The 20051-nt window shown below is 40.9% G+C and overlaps 2 protein-coding genes across 3 annotated transcripts in view; one reads left to right on the forward strand and one right to left on the reverse strand.

Annotated features, from left to right (window-relative positions):
• Positions 1-3304, forward strand: part of arhgef6 (Rac/Cdc42 guanine nucleotide exchange factor (GEF) 6) — a 55185-nt gene extending 51881 nt beyond the window's left edge. For both annotated transcript variants that reach the window (XM_063189483.1, XM_063189484.1), the window contains 5 exons: positions 1238-1331; positions 1908-1994; positions 2173-2272; positions 2603-2657; positions 3081-3304. In XM_063189483.1, the coding sequence (XP_063045553.1) occupies positions 1238-1331; positions 1908-1994; positions 2173-2272; positions 2603-2657; positions 3081-3209 (465 nt within the window). In that variant the 3' untranslated portion in view covers positions 3210-3304. The remainder of the gene's footprint in view (positions 1-1237; positions 1332-1907; positions 1995-2172; positions 2273-2602; positions 2658-3080) is intronic.
• A 7933-nt stretch (positions 3305-11237) lies between these two features.
• On the reverse strand, positions 11238-14036 carry cd40lg (CD40 ligand). Its single transcript, XM_063190786.1, has 5 exons — positions 13749-14036; positions 12903-13070; positions 12574-12595; positions 12392-12472; positions 11238-11695 (listed from the first exon to the last, which is right to left on the reverse strand). Exons 1-5 carry the CDS (start codon positions 13962-13964, stop codon positions 11280-11282), a joined length of 903 nt encoding a protein of 300 aa, XP_063046856.1. The 5' UTR covers positions 13965-14036; the 3' UTR covers positions 11238-11279.
• Positions 14037-20051: the final 6015 nt, after the last annotated feature.

Genomic DNA, 20051 nt, shown 5'->3' on the forward strand with positions numbered 1-20051 from the left:
CCAAGTAGACTTGCGTGGCATTTTCACAAAGAGGAGAACATTTATTCAGTCCTTCACAATTCCATCCCATCAATTTTGTAACGTCATTGTGTCAACTCCTCACAGTACAAACATTTGGATCAGAATTTTTCCGTGCAGAATTTCAGTTGAGCTAAATTATGTAATGGATAATGCAAATAATGAGACAAAAAGATAGATTTGAATAATTTTTAAAAGGGAAAAAATGTTTTGTTTTATTTTCAAAATGATGGGAAAAGAATGAGGTTGTCAATGTTTGTGGCGACACAGTGACCATGAGTATCTACCGCCCACAGAATTCCAACTGAAAACTGACATACCGGTAGCTTAGTAACAAGTTTGATACAGTCTACTTTTTCTAGTTTTTTGTCTACAGCTGGCTGTGGTTATGGGCCCTATTAAGTTATTTCATTCTTTTCTGTGAACCTCATGGTATCACATCCTTGGTAGTAATCACTAACATCCTCAAGACCATGTAGATGACCATGACTTAACATAATCAAATGCCTTTTCGACATCGGTTGTATCATTTTTATCATTCCAAAACCCAAGCTCTTTCTAGGCACTTACAACAGATGTTGAGTATTGTCTGTTGTTTCGAAGGTATATAGTTTTTCATCTTACAATCGATATTTTAAACCGCAGTTGTCTACAACACATTGCAACAACCCATCGATGAAAAATAGAGGCATCCCAAAAGTTGACAGATTTTAAGTTTGCATACCCTTTGATGAAATGGTGGCTGTCAGCCTCATCTTTCCATACATGTAGGAAAACTGCCACAGTCTGAACTACCATTAGGTTTCGTTTCTTTGACCATACTATCATGTTGGCCAGTGAGTGGAAGAATTGACTTGACTTGAGGTCTCATACTTTAGAAAAACTGACGTGTCATTCCAGAGTTCAGAAAGTAAGAACCCTGCCACACAAAATGATCCAAACAGTGCTGAATCAGCAAGTCATAATTGTGCGTTCAAGACAGATAGATCTATTCACTAAAGTCATCTGTATAGAGAGAGGAAAAAATGTTGCAGCGTTCTTTTTTTAACTTTCGGAAACCAGGAATGACACCTCTGGTAAAGAAAAAAAAAACTAAACTTGCTTGCTAAGGTTTTTCATTTGAGTATTATGATGATGGTGACAATGATGAGGCCTGGTGTGACAGTGTAACACCTTTTCCACCTTACCTCCTTCCCCCTCCCCCCCACCACCTCCGCAGGACTCCAGCAAGAGCCCTCGGCCCATGAAGAAGTTCCTCCCCAAGAGGCAGAAAGACAGGAAGCCCTCCGACAACGACATCAACCAGCGGCAAAGTAAGCAGCCAGCGTCAAAATCTTGAAACCTATATCTACCTGAAATGGAGTGTGTGCGTGCGTTTGCATGCTGGTATATCCATGCACGTTGGGCAAAGTAAGCAACCAGTGTTGCTTTTCTAAAACTGTTACCTCTCTGAAATGCCACATGTGTCATGGAGTGTGTGTGTCTGTCTGTCTTAATTTGCATGTTCGAATGTATGCATACGTCTACATGCATATTGCTCTCCTGAAACCGTGAAAGACTTCTTTCCTGCCTCCACTTTTACCTGAAATGCCATACATGTGTCATGCAGTTCAGGTATGACTCAGTCCACTTCCTCGGGAAGAGACTCACTGTGGTGTTACTGCTTCTTTTGTGCATTTTTACCTGTCTGGATTATGTATGCATACACTCTTCCATGGAAATGCATGCACATGCACACACACGCACACTCATCGTCTACAGTACGTGTATGCATTTGCATGGCTGAGTAGTATGCATGCGTCTACGTGTGGGCGTGCGTGTGTGTGTGCGTACATGTGTGTGTGCAAGCCTAATTTTTGTGTTTGTTGTGTGTCTGTGTGTGAATGTAGGCACAGTAGCTCTGGAGGAGGATGCTCAGATCCTGAAGGTGATTGAGGCCTATTGTACAGGAGTCAGCCTTCACCAAACCACCACAGGTACACATAACACATTAAAATTCAACTTCCAAAACAATCCAACTTCAAACTTCATTGTCACACAATGTGTCTTCTTCTACACACAACGATTACATAATCTTGAAGTGTATGTGCATGTCTGTTTGTGTCTAGAAGAGTCTGGGCCTCAATTAGTGTTTGTGTGCGTGTGCGTGTGTAGTTGTGCGCAAGGAGAGCATCCCGCAGGTCCTCCTGCCAGACGAGGAGAAGATCATCGTGGAGGAGATGAGGAGTAACGGGCAGACTGTCCTCGAGGAGAAGTGAGTCTCACATGTGTACCCCCTCTTCTCTTCACCCTGTTGGGTTTTACCTTTTTTGTGTTAGCGGTCTGCTTTGGTATGACCAGAGATCTTGGTGCCATATTCTATGGCAAAGGCTAACTATGCTAGTGATCCTGGGGTATACACGTTTTGAATTCTTTAAAAAAAACTTAATTGAGCTCTGAAAAGCTCCATACACTCATAGGATAAGAAGAACTGGGCCGTCTTAGTTCTCTTCATCTACTGATGCGATAGGTGATCAATTAATGGCCCTGATGATGGGAAACCAGGCCACGACAAGTTGTTCACTCCCTATTTTGTCTTTCACAGGAGTCTTGTTGATGCAGTGTATGCACTGAAAGACGAGGTCCATGAACTGAAAAAGGTAATGTTCTGCTTTGCATTTCAGTCCAGTGTTTTTGTTTTTTCAGTATTCCTTCTTTCATATCTGCATCCAAAGGAACAGCCCACACATGGTAGCCTTCACCTAATTCTCAAACGTATTGCACCCGCCACCTAACTGCACGTACAAACATTAGACGGATCAAACATTTTGCACACATCTGCATACTGTACCTACAAAACATTAACCCGGCCGTAAAAAAAATGGTTGTCCTGGAAAAAAAGAGCAAGGAGAAAAGGAGTCGCACACAGGAGCTGGATGCAATTCAGGACGAAATTGTATTGAAAAAGCTGATAATAAAGATGGGATACAATCGTTTCAAACAAAGTGGGATACAAACGGTTCTAGCCCATCATCAGTGTTTTTCTTGGCTTCACATATTTGTTTTGTCCTCTGGGTCACCAGGAGAGCCGCTTGATGAAGGCCCACCTGGAGGAGGAGCAGAAGCTGCGGAGGGAGCTGGAGAGGATGGTGCGCAAGCTGGCCAAGAAGAACGACTGCGGCAGCGTCTGGGACGACAGCACAGCACACTGAGGAATGTTACAACACGTACACGCGCTCGCACACACAAGCACAGTCATCGTCAGCATTTCGCATTCAACCAGCGTGTGTGTGTGCGCGTGCGTGTGCGCGTGCGTGTGTGTGTGCGTGCGTGTGTGTGCGCGTGCGTGTGTGTGTGTGTGTGTGTGTGTGTGCGTGCGTGCGTGCGTGCGTGCGTGCGTGCGTGCGTGCGTGTGTGTGTGTGTGTGTTGTGTGTGTGTGTGTCTGTGTGTGTCTGTGTGGTATGCACCTGTGTCCATGCGTGCATGCTTTTGTGTGTATGTGTGTGTGCGCACGCACACGGGTGCTCTCAAGCCTGTGTGTCTGTGCTCAAGCCTTCATGAGTGTCTGGGTATGTCTGAGCATTTCTTCTATTATTCCCTTCCTCAGACCAGTGACAGGCTGCCAGACAGGAGGGCTAGCTTGGCTTTCAGGAGGACATGAATCTCCAACAGGACTGCAAAGTTTTAAAGTCAGCATGTCAAGGCTATACTCCCAAGACGTTTTTTTTTCCAGAACTGAGTTGCTTGGCCATTTGAACCCATCTATTAAGGACATCAAGGCCACTGTCATGATAGAAACTTTCCCAAACTCTCTCTTTTTTACTTTTCTCTGTCCTTTTGAACCCATGTTCTATTAAAGGACATCTAGTCTGGACCTATGAACTGTTTTTGGATGTCTAAAGAAAATAAATAGTGCGTGGAGAAATGGAGGGAAGGACTTTGGGAGTTCAAATGGAGAGGACAAAGGTGGCGGCCTAATGTAAGCGTTAATAAAAAAAGAATGAATGAAAAATGAAAAAAAAATCTAACAATTGAACAGTCTTCCCAAAATGGCTGTCATTTTTGACAAGGGTTGAAGAGGCTCGATGGATTCTTTGTTTTCTGCACTGGACACTGTTCTTTTTTTTCTATCTTTTTTTTGGTCTGCGCCCAACCTGCCTTGCTGGAACAATCTCACTGCGGTACTTTAATGGACATTGTTGGCTATAAACTGAAAATAAAGAGCTAGCAAAAAATGAGGAAAAACGGTTACAAAAAAATGGACATGCGAGTTCTTTGCACTGTGAACGGCCTGGGCAGTGGTGGACTTATCATCCAGTAATACTTGCTCTAGGACGAGAGAAAAAGCCATTCTTGAAATCCAACATGGTGTCTTCTTCACGAATGCGAATGTTCTAGTCAGGAGATGGTCAAAGATGCATCAGCCATACAGTGTTCTTGCTGCCCACTTACGTCTGTTATCTTTTGTACAAAACTGTGTGTGTGTGTGGTCTTTTCTTTTCGAACAAAGACCCATCAACTGTCTGATGGGACAAAGGAACTCTTATGTACACAGACATTTTCCTTTTTTTTCAATTGCACATAATAGACATAAGATGGACATGTTGCAGCCATCTTGAAACTAAGAGGAGAGAAGCGAGAGGTGTGAATGTGGATACAGTTGGTGAAGCCCGTTGTCGGTCTGTCCATCAACAGCAGCAAATATCCAAGCTACATGTGAAATTTCAGTCTCAACGGCAGAGGCTGAAAAAAAACAAAGGAGTATTTGAAAGTTAGCACGTCTGTACAGTATTTCTATAATATGCATTACCCATTAGTCGAATAATCTCACATGGCAGATCATGTAGTCTAAAATCATCAGGGAAAAATGACGTTAAGCTCATTACAAAAAAATATTGATATAGGAATCTAATACTGTTCAGGCTTATATAAATCAAAATATAAATAATATATATATATAATTATATATACGTATATCATATATACTTGGAAATTATTGATATTATGGCAGTCGCTATATACTTTCTTACTGAAAAATGACTATACAAGCCTCGTACTGGCCTTGAGTACACTCCTGATTTTTGTTTTGTTTAGTTTTTTAGGCATATTTATTTTCATGAAACTGTTTTGTTTTGTTGGTTGGAAACGGTATGCGTGTATGGTACTGGAAAACTGCTGCAGGTTGCGTTTCTTTGTTCCCAGTTTCTGTAGAGAAATTCTTGTTGCGGTTGCACTGCTTCTGCCCGAAATGGCTGTGAAATGGAGAAACCCCACGGCCCCTTCCAAAAGCCGCTCGTTCCCAAAAAGCCGCTGAGATGAGGAAATGAGTTTGTTTACAACGGTGTTTTAAGTTTTGGAACCTGTTATGAAAGGCAGGTGAATGAATACATGATGGACTTGAGGGCTGTAATTATGACACCAAAAAAAGAGAAAAGATCTCTCCAATTCAGCAAGTGTTTTGTGGGGGGGAGCAAGAGAGAAATTTGTACGATTTGAGTGAAATGGGATCCAGCTCACAGTTTGCACATTATTTGCAGGTAGCATAGCAGACCTTGCCTGGCTCTCCTAAGATACTGTATGTGGTTCCACAAATCCTCACCTGGTGGCTTGTCTCCGCACGTAGATATGGTTTGACCGCCCTATTTGAGGAGCTGAGTAGGAAAGAAACAGGAGAGAGGTATGGCAGCTTGCATCGAGGAGTCACATGTCAGCATTTATTCTGCTATTTGAACTGTATTGTCTATATTGGTTATCAGTTGGTTCTTTAATTAGAGCATAAACGGAGAATGGATTGTGAACAAAGTTAGTGGTGATGGAAACAAATCTAACGCAGCACTCTACGAGATGGTACTGTATGTGTGGACCAGGAGCCACATTCATCTGGTGAGAGCCAGGTTATAGCAGACTACCGTAGTAGGTTACGCTGATGCTTTTTTCTAATGTGTCTCATGTTGCCTTTCTGAAAGGAATCTAAATGTAGAGCTGTACCTTCTAGAATGTGCTTCTGCAAAGTGCAGGGATGCCTGAAATCATGAGAGGTGGTGTACTAGTCTCCACACTGTTAAAAATCAAGCATTGAATCAACTTTGAAAACAATTGAATTACCACATTGCATGGGTTTTGAACGAAGATGAACGTTTGTTTTGTTTGATTTGATTACTTTAACCAGTGCCATGTACAGTATGTTCATAATGTACATGGCTTTGGTGAGTCAAACAACTGTAAATGTATCCATGCTGCAAGTTGCCTTAATTTCCATTTCTTAAAAAGTTGGTTCCTAGAGCAGTACGTTTCTGGTACAGCAGTGTTTGATGAACATGGATGAAAGCTACTCTCAGTAATGTGGGACAGTTTGGTTCAGAGCCTCTGTGCCGCAATGTAAAACCAATGATTGTTTTCCCTTGTGTAAAAAAGAGACTGTAAAAGCCAGTGGTGGGTAGGTTACCAATATCAATTGAAACGTAAATGGACAGTGCAATCAAAAAAAAGTTGATGGGTCTGACAGAATGTGAATGACCAAGCTTGAAAGGAGAAAAAGCACTTAAAAGTGGAGACAACTACACCACCCCCTCAACCCCTCAAGCACTGGTACTCTCACTGTAAAATGCTGTCCCAGGGCAGCATATGCAGCTCACACTCACTTAAAAAGAAACAAGAAAAGAAAAAAATGGCAATATAAGACTTGCTGTCTTCACAATCTGAGCGTAGATGAGCACTGAGATTCCGTGGGCAATAAAACGTCAACTCGTCTCGATTCACATGTCCGAATAGTTCCAATGAACTCTCCTCCGGGCCAGGGGGTGTTGGGGTGTTCCAGGAAGCTGGTTTTTAGTTTTAGTCTTAGTCACTTGAGCCCTGGGTATGTTAAACTGAGAGCTCAGTGGTAAACTTCCTAAGAACTTGGGTCATATGGCTTCATTCACCTTGCAAAACGTCACCCAATGGTCTTTTTCTTTTTAGAGTTTTATTGCAACCTATTGCGGCAACATATTTTCTTGCTCAGAGAGTAAAAAAAAACACATTCTATGGAACACCTACACTGTAAAGGTTTAGTTCCCTGAAGAACCATCAGTTTTCCACTATGGTGGAACTGTAATGTTCTCTGATGGAAGTTAAAGTTCTCAGAAGAACTTATATGTGATTAGGTTTTCTTGGGGTTTTCCTGAGGTTTTCTTGAAGGTTCCTCAGAGAATCCAAAGGGTATTTGAGGAACCCTTCAATTGCCACTGTGGAAGAGTCCTTAAGGGTTCTCTAAGGAATCTTGTGGTTCTTCACCGAACTTTAGCATCCTCTACTCTTCAGAGAACTTTAAAGGTTTCTCAGATAACTTTTCAGTTTAGGTTCTTTAATGAACCTTTAACTTTTTACAGTGTAACTCCCTCCCCCCCCCTGCCTGTTGAGTTCTTGTTAGGTCCTATACTCATTTCTGCATGCTGTTGTTTGTTTGTTTGTTTGTTTTCTTCAGATAGCCTTAAATATCCATTTTCAGAGCATTTAGATTTTTATGATGTAGCTTTACATCTTTGTTTGTTTTTTTAAGTGCCCATGTCTGCAGACATAAGCGAGTGTATGATTTGCTGAGTTGTTCTATGCAATTATCATTGTTATATGTATGATGTCATTGTTTTTTGTTTTGCTTTACTCTTTCAAGGGTTTTGTTTTAATAAAAGTCCAGAAAAATATTCTTGTTTATAATTTCTTGTCTTGTCTTTATTTATTTATTTATTGTGTGCATGCACTGCACTGCATTCCTGTGAATGTAGAGACTCGAATTAAACATATTGGTCCTGCTCTCTGAGTGTTAAAATAACACTGCGGAATTTACTATGTGGTATTGTGCCTGAGATTGGACATGGAATGGAACACTAGTATTTGCGTGACGCAGGTAGTCATAATCTCTGAAACATTTAAGACATGGGATTGCTTCTTTTTTTCTTGTTGCAAAGAACACAATCCTATTCTTTTTCAGATCCTCCTAAGATACCCTGATGATTGCTTCTCTCCATTCATCTGAATGTGATGGAAGGTGAAACCCACGAGCCTTCACGGAAAGTTGTTCAACTCTTTGTAGTCTACCGAGTCAAATGACAAGGTCCCAGTCCCAGTTTAGCCTAGCAACGCTATGTGTGCATGTTTGACTCACTCGACACGAGTCTACACTGGCAAATGGTGTGCTCGCTAGGTAACCAACAAAAGCAGCAGCGTGGAGTGTTTAGGCGGTAAACACACTTCCTGCATGCTATGCAGACGTGCCCCAGACTCTTGACAGGGGTGGTGGAGGTGTATTGCACCCGAGAGTCTCACTCTTTCCACCATTGAAGACATGCGCTTGGAGGCGGTCTAGTGGAAACCCAGCATTTGGATTGTTTTAGGCATTGTAACAGAGCTGTACCTGTGACATCACTGCTAGGTGTGGTATTTCTAGGACTGGGGACTCCTAAAAGAGACTTTTTCTACTTGCAGTGTGGAGAGAATGCAAATTCTAGACACATTTCCATGCCCACTTCATCACCAAGATACAAGCGCCTCAAAGGCAAGTTATGCCATATTGAGAGCCTTTTTCTTCTGAAGACTTCAAATCTGCTGCAATGGAGATTAGATAATGTTGGCATTGGTTTAGCACCCACATAGAGAGATGGAATTCTCTGGTAAGGCTAAGAGTTCATCTAAAACCCCAGATTGGTTGCTTTAAAGCCACCATCCCACCTGTTCGTTAAGCTGTGCGCTAACACACTGAGTCATTTTCCCCTATGGTTTGCTTTTGGGTTTAGTTGTAACCCATATTGAGTGTTTTTAATGTGGTCCCAGCTCATATCCGTCATTTGGGGGGTCTTAGTTAACCGCTCACCACATCACATGCAGTCACCCACTTCTCGAGGCCTTGCAGCAGGCAACCCAACATTGACAGACTGCAGTATGTCTGAGAGGGGGCCCTGCTCTTCGAGTTATTGCTTGCAGCAACAGGCTGTGGGTGATGGATCATGCATGTGTACTTGCACAATGCGATCAGTTACGTAAGTGCAGTCATAGTCCAATGCGAGACATACAGAGATGAGGATGTGGGATTGTTATCAGGTAACGATGTGAGACTGAACAGTCAAAATAAGTGTGGTGGGCATCAGCGATGCATGGAGATCGAGATGGGGATGTGAGCAACTCATGAGAGGTGATCCGATAGACATGGTGTGCTCCAAAAGCATTTTTTAAATCCATAGGATATAAATGTGCAATAGCACAGAGCACAAATTCATTGAAACCTAGCGCTTAATTACTTGAATATGTCGAAACCCAATGTCTAAGTCCATTGTAATGCATGCAGAGAGGATATTGGGTGTGATATGTTGGCGACAAGGCGTGAGACTTATATTAGTCATAACAAAGCGGGGACAGGGTGCTCTGTGGAAATTTGTGATGGAAACATTAAAATTCCGATGAAATGTTGTATTGGGAGGCGTTTCAGATCTAAGATAAATGTTTTCCCCCGTTATTGTATCAGTGCTTGAACAATTTAGGCATAGACAAGGGCACTTAATGAGCTTGGATACAACCAACAGAGGTGATCAAATACACAACATTTGTTCCAAAAATATATATTTAATCCATAGCTAATATGTGTACAATAACATGGAAGATAAGTGCATTGACACCCTCCCTTAATAAATAAATATACATACAAAATAAATTAATTACATCATTATTTCACAGAAATGGAGGTTACACTGTAAAGCTTAAAATGTCCTTAAAGGTGCACTGTGTAATATTTTTAGTAGTTTATTTCCAGAATTCATGCTACCCATCCACAAAAGCGGACACTTTTTCACAAATACTCACCTCCACCATCAAATTCTAAGTAATCATTGTGACTAAGGAAATTGCACTTTTCATACACAAGAAGAGGGATCTTTTGACATTGACATTTTTAGCTGCAAAACGTCCTGTACGTTGGTCGTACTAGTAAATTACTTTGGTATTATTTAGTAAATACTCATGAAAAGATCAAAATTGACAATTGGCAGCACAGTTTCAATAAGCAGCATAGTTGCAATACCTTTTCTGGCCACCATCCTACACAGTGCACCTTTAAATAAAATCCCTTCAGTTTGCCACTGTGGGGAAACCCCTAAAAGTTGTCAGAAGAACCAGTGCATAGGCGACCCGGCCATAACTTCAAACAATGAAGTTATGGGTTTTCTGTAAGGTTCCTCATAACCCAAAGGTTCTTTGGCGATCTTCTATTTTGGAGTGTGAGAGCCTCCAAAGGTTCTTGAGGAGACTTAAAGTTCTTCCAGCTCAAGTTCCTCAGAAACTGATTAGAGAATGGCAAACTCAAGACGCTCCCACCTTTACAGTGTCCTGTTCAAAACGGGGAATATTTAAATCTGTGTTTCAATGGAAGCAGAAAGATCATGGATTTAAATTGAACTAAACATGTGTATGCCTATAATAGCACCTAAACTTTTCTTCTTGCCAGGACAGAATAAAACCCTTGGCCAAGTTGAACCTGAATTTGTCTAACAATCAAACTGGATCCCATTTCTTGACAGCAGTGTTGCCAAACTTAGAAACCTCTTTTTAACTTTCAATGCCATTGTAAGCCAAGGTGTGTCAAATAGGGTGTTACTTTAAAGGGCCACTGTGTGAGATTTTTAGTTGTTTATTTCCCGAATTCATGCTGCCCATTCACTAATGTTACCTTTTTATGAATACTTGCCACCACCATCCAATTCTAAGTATTCATTATGACTGGAAAAATTGCACTTTTCATACATGAAAAGGGGGATCTTCTCCATGGTCTGCCATTTTGAATTTCCCAAAATAGCCATTTTTAGCTGCAAAAAGGACTGTACTTGGACCATACTAGAAAATACTATTACTTAGTAAACTTTCATGTAAAGATCAAATTTGGCAATAGGGAGCCTAGTTTCAATGAGCAGCATAGTTGCAGTACCTTTTTTGACCATTTCCTGCACAGTGTCCCTTTAACATAACGTACATTCTGTATTATTGTCATACTCGTTTCGTGCGTGTGTTCAAAATTTCCAGAAACTGAAACGATTCTCAGTTTTTCTCATGTCAAAGGACTCCTACTCAAATTGTAGTGCAGTTTTTAAGTCATGTGCCCTAAGTATTCCAGTGGAAACAGGTAAAGTATGGAGCACCATCTTCAAATCATTCATTCTTCTGAAATAATTATCATCCTATGATGTTTTTTTTTCCTTCTCCATGCTGTGTTGTCCTATTTGAGCTTGAGCAGTCTCGTGGCTCGAGCCGTCATTTTTCCTCAAAGTTTGTATAATCCAAAAAAAGTGGCCTTCGAGTCATAGTTGACCCATGTGAGATTGTTGACACTCACGTACAGCTCTTCATCTTTCTCCAGCTTGAACACCCCACCCGTGGAGGCCGTGCACATGCCGGGCATGCCGGGCATGGTCTTTAGCAAACAGTAGGAACTGACCAGGATTTCGTCCTTTTCTTCCGGTGGGGTGTATTTGCTGGTACTCTCCTTCTTCTGTATGCGTCTAATGGTGTTCCTCAGTACCTCCTTGTTGTTTCCACTGGAGAAAGTGACTTGAGAGTAGATGTAGTAGAAGCCTGGGTGCTGGATGGTGAGCCTACTGTCCCCACCCGTTTCCACGTGAGCTCTGATGGAGTGGTCGTCATTCCATTCCAGAGCGCAAGTGTTCTTGTTAGGTCCTCCTGTGGATTACATGCATACACAATCTTTAACCCATTGACGCCTAAGGCACCTGCAAAAAAGGGTGCTGAATGCCTGAACCCTTTTTAAGGAAAGCTGCTCTCAGCCTATAAAAACCTAAATATCTCAGCTTCTGAAGCACATAAACATATGCACTAAATTGCATTTAAACGCTAAGTCCCTCATCTTTCATTAGAATGTGTTCATTCATCTCAAACAAACAGAAATTTTTAATAAAGTTGTCTCAAATGTCATGAGCCAGAATGTTGCGTAATGCAGCTCCAGGCGTTAGGGCCAATGTTGCGCAACGAAACATCAGGCATCAATGGGTTAATACTTCATCATTTTGTGAATCCTCCAACATGAATGTTGCTAATTGTTCCACTCAAGACAATAGAACTGCTGGGGGTTGTGGGTCACTATTATTACAGATAATTATTATTAGCCTCTTGAAAGAAGAGTGGGCATTATTATATAATTTGCACCTTTGCATATGATTATTGATTAGTCAACATTGCACTGATATGGGTGTCCATTGCAGACACTGTGGGCTACAGTAAATATAAGGATTCTGTACACTCTTATAAGCTACGCCCCAAAGCCTCAATGATCTCATATATAATGGTATGTTGGGCCCATCATATGCACTATACATGTAACATATCAACATCTAAGAGCATTGTAGACAGTTTTCCTACCTTTACATGTCTTTCCGTGTGTGTTTGACACTTCCATGTGTGCCAGCGCCCCATGGAATTGGTCAGCCGTCAACATGGCAACTTCAAATATGAAAAAATGAGAGTTTGTCACCACACATGTTCAACATGTCAAAAACAAGCAATACGGCATTTGTTGGAAAAAAAAAGATAAGTGAACCTACCTCGCCCTTCTGTTTGAGATGCCTAGAAAGAACAAAATAAGAAAAATAAAAAGTTTAATTTCAGAATATAAAGAGGAACTTGGTGTTGACAGACACAATGAACAACAAATTTGTATAGCACAATGCATATGACCTAACAAGCATGCAGCTCAATGAGCTTTAACACAACAATACTCAAACACGTTTGTCAATATTTAAGACATGCCAGGTAGCTAGATCAAAGAACAAAAAAATGAAAGATTGATAGAGACAAAAAATAAATGTCAGATCTTTGCACAAGTCAGGTAGCTATGTCAATCAAAAGACCAGAAAAATATAGGCTGCAAAACATGAAATTGACTTACCTTTGCCATGACATTCCTGAATGTGTCGAGAAGTTGTTTACAGTCGAGGAGTGACTGATCATCCAACGTGTTATCGTCACATTTCTTTAGCCTCTTTAAGATGAGGAAGTCATCAAAGTATTTTTCATGAAACTCTCCTTGCTGAAGACTGGCCTGTAAGTCAACGGGTATCTAAGTCAGTTCTACATGGTTGTAATAGCACTATTGTGATTGATTTAAATGTGAGTTGATGGTGGTATCTGGAAAATCACCTCAAGCTGTCCTAAAATACAGAACATTGCCTATATCAGCAGTGAAATCTTTAGCTTTTTGTATTTCAAATTATGTTAACATCAAACTTTCACTTTCTTGCATCAGAACAAACTTTCACTTTCTTGTCTAAAATTGTCATAACCTCAAACAACACCATCAAAGACAGCAAAAAATAGCTATCCATCAAAAAAGTATTCTGTGTAATTGTGTATGTATCTATGCATGAATCTTTCTAAATCTTTCATTTGTTTCAAAGAGACGTGGCTGTCAGGAGTTGAAAAATTACAAAGTCTGCCATAAATGTCATCCAACATGAGCATAACGGACACTCAAGGCAATCTTACTCTATGTAATTAATGCATACCTTAATTGTAAATGTATGTATAATTATCACATGTGAAATTGTGACACTCGAAGGAACTCCATTCTTTTCTGTTCTATTCTATATTCTAAGACATGTACATCAGTTACTCCCCGTCAGATTTTTCTCTGTCTCTCTGAACTCAAGTTGTTCAACTTTTTCAACGTTTTTAAAATGTTGACCCTAGGTCAACATGGCAGACCCCGAAACAAACCTACCTGGTGTCCCCTGTCAAACAGGTAGATAAATCCAACGCACGACAGCAGAACGTGGAGCACCAGCACCACAGACACCAGCCACAGCAGCGTGGAGTGGTGGTGGTGATGGCTCTTACGAGCTTCAGGCCTGCTGCTGTGGCCCGCCATCCGAGGCGGTACCGGTGGTGGTGGAGGTAGCGGTGGAAGCGGCATACTGGTGTGGTAGGTGTTGATCATCGTGCCGGTGATGGTGATGGTGATGGTAGGAGAAGGGCCAAAGTTGAGGATGGAGATGGAGAGGAGAGGTTATGTAGCTCAAGACACCCCCATGCAGAAATGGCTTAGTGGAGCTCACGACACGAGAGTGATACTCAGTCTGACAGACACTTCCTTTTTGTCATGGGTTAAACTCTGTTGCATGGTGTGTGTGTGTGTGTGTGTGTGTGTGTGTGTGTGTGTGTGTGTGTGTACATGCAATGCAGTTCAAGTATTTTGGGTCAGGTGTTTGCTACTAGATCATGGTACTGTATTCTGTGCTGAGTACTCTTTTATCACTTTGCTACTAAAACTGGCTTCCTTGGTTCACTACTAAGAATACCATCCTGACTGCACAGAAAACAGGAACTCAAACATGCAGGTGTAGGTGTTGCTATCATCACACCTTTACATCAACAGTCCAGGTCAGCAAAAGTAGTGTTTCACAAGTTCAGACTCCAAACTAGTTCAAAGTTCAGTTCAACCAAAAAAGAGCACATCTTGATTTCAATTTCATGTTCAATTGATCTACAAGTAATCTCCAAAAAAGGTGTGTAGGGAAAAAAGTCAGTAAGCGATTTCTGCAATTATGTAATTTTATTTAGATTAATATATAACAACTAATTCACCAAACCTGCATTACAGTGTAACAATAATTCAAATGCCTAACATATTCATGTTCAGTATTTATTTTCAAGTTCAAGTTGTTTTTCTTTTCATGAATACTTTACGGTCAACTCGCAGATCGTAGGAAATGACACCGTTCTTCTGAACTAGCCCATCAACAGTGCTCTATTTAGGTCACCTGCTTTAGTGTCACATGGGTGGTCATTTTGTGGTGACATTGTGTGTGGGAAATAGTTACTTCAGCTTTAAGCTGCAACTGCAACCACACTGTCTCAAAGTGGTATTTAACCCCTTGCATTCCACTACTTGATTTTTCAGTAACTGTGTTTGGTGAGTTTGGTGTAGAATGTCTGCCACAGGAAAATGTGTAAATATAGGTTCCTTGGGATAACCTTTAGGTTCCTCAAAGAACCTTTGAAGATTCCACCAGTGACAAAGTGAAGGTTCTTGAGGGGACGCTTAATTTTTACAATGTAGTGCAGGGGTCAGGAATTATTTTGGCCCAAGGCTCACATTGTGTGCAGAATACTGTATTGACCGAAGGGCCGGATGTCGGAGACAACTTGCCCGTGTCAATAATAATAAATGGTGTCAGCTGACATCAGCTTTGCCATCCCTGCACATCATAATGAAATGTATTTAGATATAGCCATATCTACTTGGTTATTCTTAAATTGCCAAGGCCCCTATGTTAGGTAGCCTTTTTGAAAAATGTTGACTGACCGTATGACTGTGGATTCAAAAGTGGTCCTTCTGTAAAGGCTCTGTATACATTTCACGTTATATATATACAGTCTGACTTGCTAGGCAAGTGTATATCGCTACCAAATTTAAAATCAGTTAAACCATAATCAGGTTATGTGTTTCATTGTGCAAGGTACTGGATTTGGCAAACTTTGTAGTAGTGCGCAGCCCAAGAGCAAAGTGAGATATGATCATCTTGTTTTAGAATTAGCAAATGGTTCTCATGGTCTAAAACCAATACTATATTACACTTTAGAAACTCTTGTATCTCAACTGACTTATGAAAGAGGACAGGCAAAGGTACGGTACAAATGTGTGAAGGAATGGAGTGCACAGGCAAGGTGAAATAAGGATTGTGCTGTCAAGGTGCAAAGACAGCCTGTCGCACGCTTTTACCTTCACCAACTGCTTCAGCTCAAGACAGTCAACTATCAAAGACAACACCACCAAGAAAAAAAAGACTCAAAATACATCAAAGAAAGAACTTGTGGTAAGTGTTTTTAGTTTTTTTCAGAACTCTATACCTGTGTTCTAGGAAAATCTTCAATGTGATCACAGCATGATAACGGCAAAATCTCAGCGTTTTTCTGTTGATGTGTGTACTGAATGTGTATTGTATGTGTGTGTGTGCTCAAGTGCACGCAAGGCGGAAAGGGGTTTGATTTCAAAGGCTCTCAAAAGAGTTCAGGAGGGGGCTGTCGGGACGGGCGGGGGAAGTGGTGAAAGGATGCTTACAGAGAAGAGGGGCCGGCTATGCTAGCTAGACATCCTGCATCTCTTCATTGCGAAAATGAACCTTGCATAATGATGTGCTGTTTAGTGTGCTCTGTGAATTATGTGTAGTCTGTCGTAATGAGACGGGTGTTTTTTTTTATAAATATAACTGCTTTATATAAAAGGGTGAGAAACGCTGGGTTTCTATTCTATTTTGTCCTGTGCTGCCACTTTCAGAATTACTGGCAAAGGCAGTGGAACTTATTCAATAGGCAACTGTGTGCAACAAGGCCTCGTTTTCTCATCGTTAAACTTTCTAACAGGAATCCAGACTACAAAATTGACGTTTTGATGCAGCTAATATTTTTAGTAGTAAGGTAAACATGTAAAAAATACACTTTGAAATTATGAAATGGTATGTCATACCTTCAACCATCATCAAGAGGGTATTTTTCCAATGCGAAGCCCAGAAATGCAACCCATATACTGTTGTTTTTGTTTTTTTCTTTTATTGCAGAATTTCAATATTGAACAAGTCTTCTTCGAATAGCAATATTTACAGAGGTATGTTGAGTATGAAATTTACAAATTTACAATGCATCTCATCACATTGAACTTGTATGCAAAGCAATATACAATCTGTACTGTTCTCTAGTCATTCAGCTCAGTCACAGTGAACCTTCTTTCTCCAGCCTGCCCGCATGAAAATACAACCAAGCCTATACCAACAGGAGAGGACAAATGGATCAGTTGTCTTGGGCCCAGGGAGAGAGGGGTCCTAAATTGGGTCTCCATTACATTAGGGGGCCCTTTCAGATGATCTTGTCCTGGGCCCAGTCAACACTGTCAGTGGCCCTGAATACACACTCTCTGAAGTCAGGTCTGCATGAATGAGCACTGTCAGAATCCTGTAGAGCATGGCCGACCTCTAATGTAGTGTATAGGCGAACGCCTGCTTGCTTCCTGGATGGGGCCCCGGTTTCATGTTTACTCTTTTGATTATTACTTCCTGTGGTTAAACTGGAGTTCATATGGGCTGAGAACATTTGTGTGTGTGTGTGAGAGAGAGAGAGAGAGAGAGAGAGAGAGAGAAAGAGAGAGAGAGAGAGTGTGTGTGAGAGAGAAAGAGAGAGAGAGAGAGTGTGTGTATGGAGAGAGAGAGAGAGAGAGAGAGAGAGAGAGAGAGAGAGAGAGAGAGAGAGAGAGAGAGAGTGTGTGTGTGTGTGTGTGTGTGTGTGTGTGTGTGTGTGTGTGTGTGTGTGTGTGTGTGTGTGTGTGTGTGTGTGTGTGTGTGTGTGTGTGTGTGTGTGAACAATGAGTGGTAGCAAAAAAAACATGACATTGAATTGGATTGCACTAAAAAACACATAGTTGCACCTTCAATGGCTTTCTGTGGTACCAATACTTGTTGAGAGTTGGCAAAGGTGCCAAATGTCAAAGTATTTCATGATACAAATTAAACAATTGCACATTATACAAACAAAAGTTCACACTGTATCCAATTAAGTTAAGTACAGATATCCACATTCGCTTCGATATTTTACAAACTCAGCAACAGGGTGTGTTACAGTTGCAGACTTATTGAGTGTGACACTTTTGAAAATGGGAAACAGAGACATAACAGCTGATTGTTTGCAGGCAGCCGTGTGGTTGCAGACCTCTCACCACACAGAGTTCAAGGAAATTGCTGGCTGCTGAACCATAAAGTACTTGACACAGATGAAATTCTTCGGAAATCAGCCTCCCTGACATTGAGGAATGGTCACTAATGCCGCCCTCTGCTGGGCATAAACAGTAATAACAATGAGAGACCCACCTGCAAGCACACACTCAACTTTTAGGTGCTGTTTCCACGTAGCAGGATATTTTTTTGAAAATGCATTGGTTTTGGCCTTCCGTCTCCACGTAAACAGAGTTTTAAAATCCACACATCAAAAATCGGCTCTAAAACTGTCCCATTGAGGGGGCTAAAATGCACCTGTTTCAATAGAGTTTTTATTTTTATCCCCATGTTGCGTTTCCACCTAAACAGGAGAAAAAGATATCCGCTTTTTAAAATATCCAGCTGCGTGGAAACAGCTCCTTAGTCTTAAAATTCAAATAAAACTGATATGAAGTAAAACAAACAACACAGCTGTTGAAATGTAAGTGAAACATGGTGCAAGTAGCTCATATACGCTTCAAGAAGTTTTTTTCTTCTATATTTCTCTTTCACAAAAACAATACATTTAAAAAAATAACAACAATAAATAAACATTCTTCAACACTCATGTCCCACTCAAATCATGTCCCATTCCATATCTGTAAAGATCGGGCTCCTTTTCTGTCCAAAGAGCCAAACAGAGACACGGCCCTTGTCATTTGAAACACTGTTGAACACAACAGTTCGTAGGGTCATACAGTACATGTACTAAAAGAGTTGTGAGGCTCTCTAACCTTGTTCTGTCACGTATGCAGTGTGATGTAGTAAAGTGGATGTCAGGCTGGAAGGGACACACAGAGCCCATGACATTTTTGTCCAGTGTGGTTATGCAAGACAGATCTCTGGAGACCTCCCCATGAGGCAAACAAGCTCCAGAGGGAAGGTGTGCGCTGCGTGCATGCATGTGTGCATGCGTGCGTGTTGGAGGGTGTGTGTTGTGTGCTTGTGTGTATGTGTCTGCACAATTTATTCTGGGAGGTTTCAGTATGTAGGCTTCATCGGCAAGCTGTGTGTGCATGCCTATGCACAGATTTTCCAGAAGGTTATGTAGCCTACTTACTATACGTGAGTTAGGGTAAGGAAGGCGTGTGTGTGTGTGTGCACGCATGCGAGTGTGCATGCACACAGCCCATCATTCAAAACAAGCCAAATGAATATCACGGCACGTTTGTTATGCTTACAAGTACTGCATCAGATGATACTGAGGGAGAAAAGGTGTCAACATGGCAAAGCGCATAGAGTACATGTATACAGGTATATAGTATATATTGTTTTACATACATTCAGCTTGGTCTAGTCAGTCTAATACTCTGGTTTCATCAGCCCCTCTCGTACAAGGTGCAGTCCTTGGAGCGGTGCACTTTCTCAAATGCACTTTCTTCAGCCATGGATGAGCGTGCAGACCGTCCTACAATCTTCCTTCCTGGTACAGGATTCAGCACTGTGATTCGCAAAAGGCCAAAAAGGCAGGGACATATTCAGAGCACATTACATTATGTGCTGCAGAAGTTCTCCAATGGCGACCGTGGTTTTATAAAATACATTCATTTTTCCGGTAGGCAACTCCAGATTAATCAGAAAAAAATCAAATACAGTGGGGATTCGAACCTTTGGCCTTTTGGCCCTGAAATGCCCTAAAATCCAACTCCCTACCCAGGTGAAAAAGTGGTTCAATTTAGTACAATAAAAGTATGACTGAAGTGTACTTAGCATGTTAAAAGTGCACTCATGCTTTTTGTGCTAAGAAAAAGTATGTTTACAATATGCTTATTTAAAGTGTACTTAAAATTAGATGTAATTAAGTTGCTCTCAAAGAAAGTACACTTAGCGAACCATACTTCAAGTGTACTTCGAAGATGTTTGACAAAAGTGTATTTAGAGGAATATACTAATAGTGTTCTAATAGTGAACTTACTAAAAGTGTATTTTTTTAATAACATATTGCAATTGTACTTTTTTAAAGTGCAATATGATTACACTTCACCCAAATGTCTTCTAAGTGTGATTTTCTATAGTGCGCTTTAAAGTAAATCGCTTTAACATATTGCAAGTACACTTTTTCTAAGTGCACCATGATTGTACTTCACCCAAATATTCAAAGTGTGCTTACACAAAGTTCATTTACCCATCATGCACCATCATGCATGTACCATCATGCAATGCACTCTTGAAGCTAAATTTTTCAAACAGAAAGCCATTTACCTCTAAGGAATATCTTTGGTTTGCATGAAAATATTACTCATTGTTATATTCTGCGTTTATTGTAGGAGTTTTAAAATTTT

This window comes from Engraulis encrasicolus, chromosome 23 (genome assembly GCF_034702125.1).
Source record: "Engraulis encrasicolus isolate BLACKSEA-1 chromosome 23, IST_EnEncr_1.0, whole genome shotgun sequence".
NCBI lineage: Eukaryota > Metazoa > Chordata > Actinopteri > Clupeiformes > Engraulidae > Engraulis > Engraulis encrasicolus.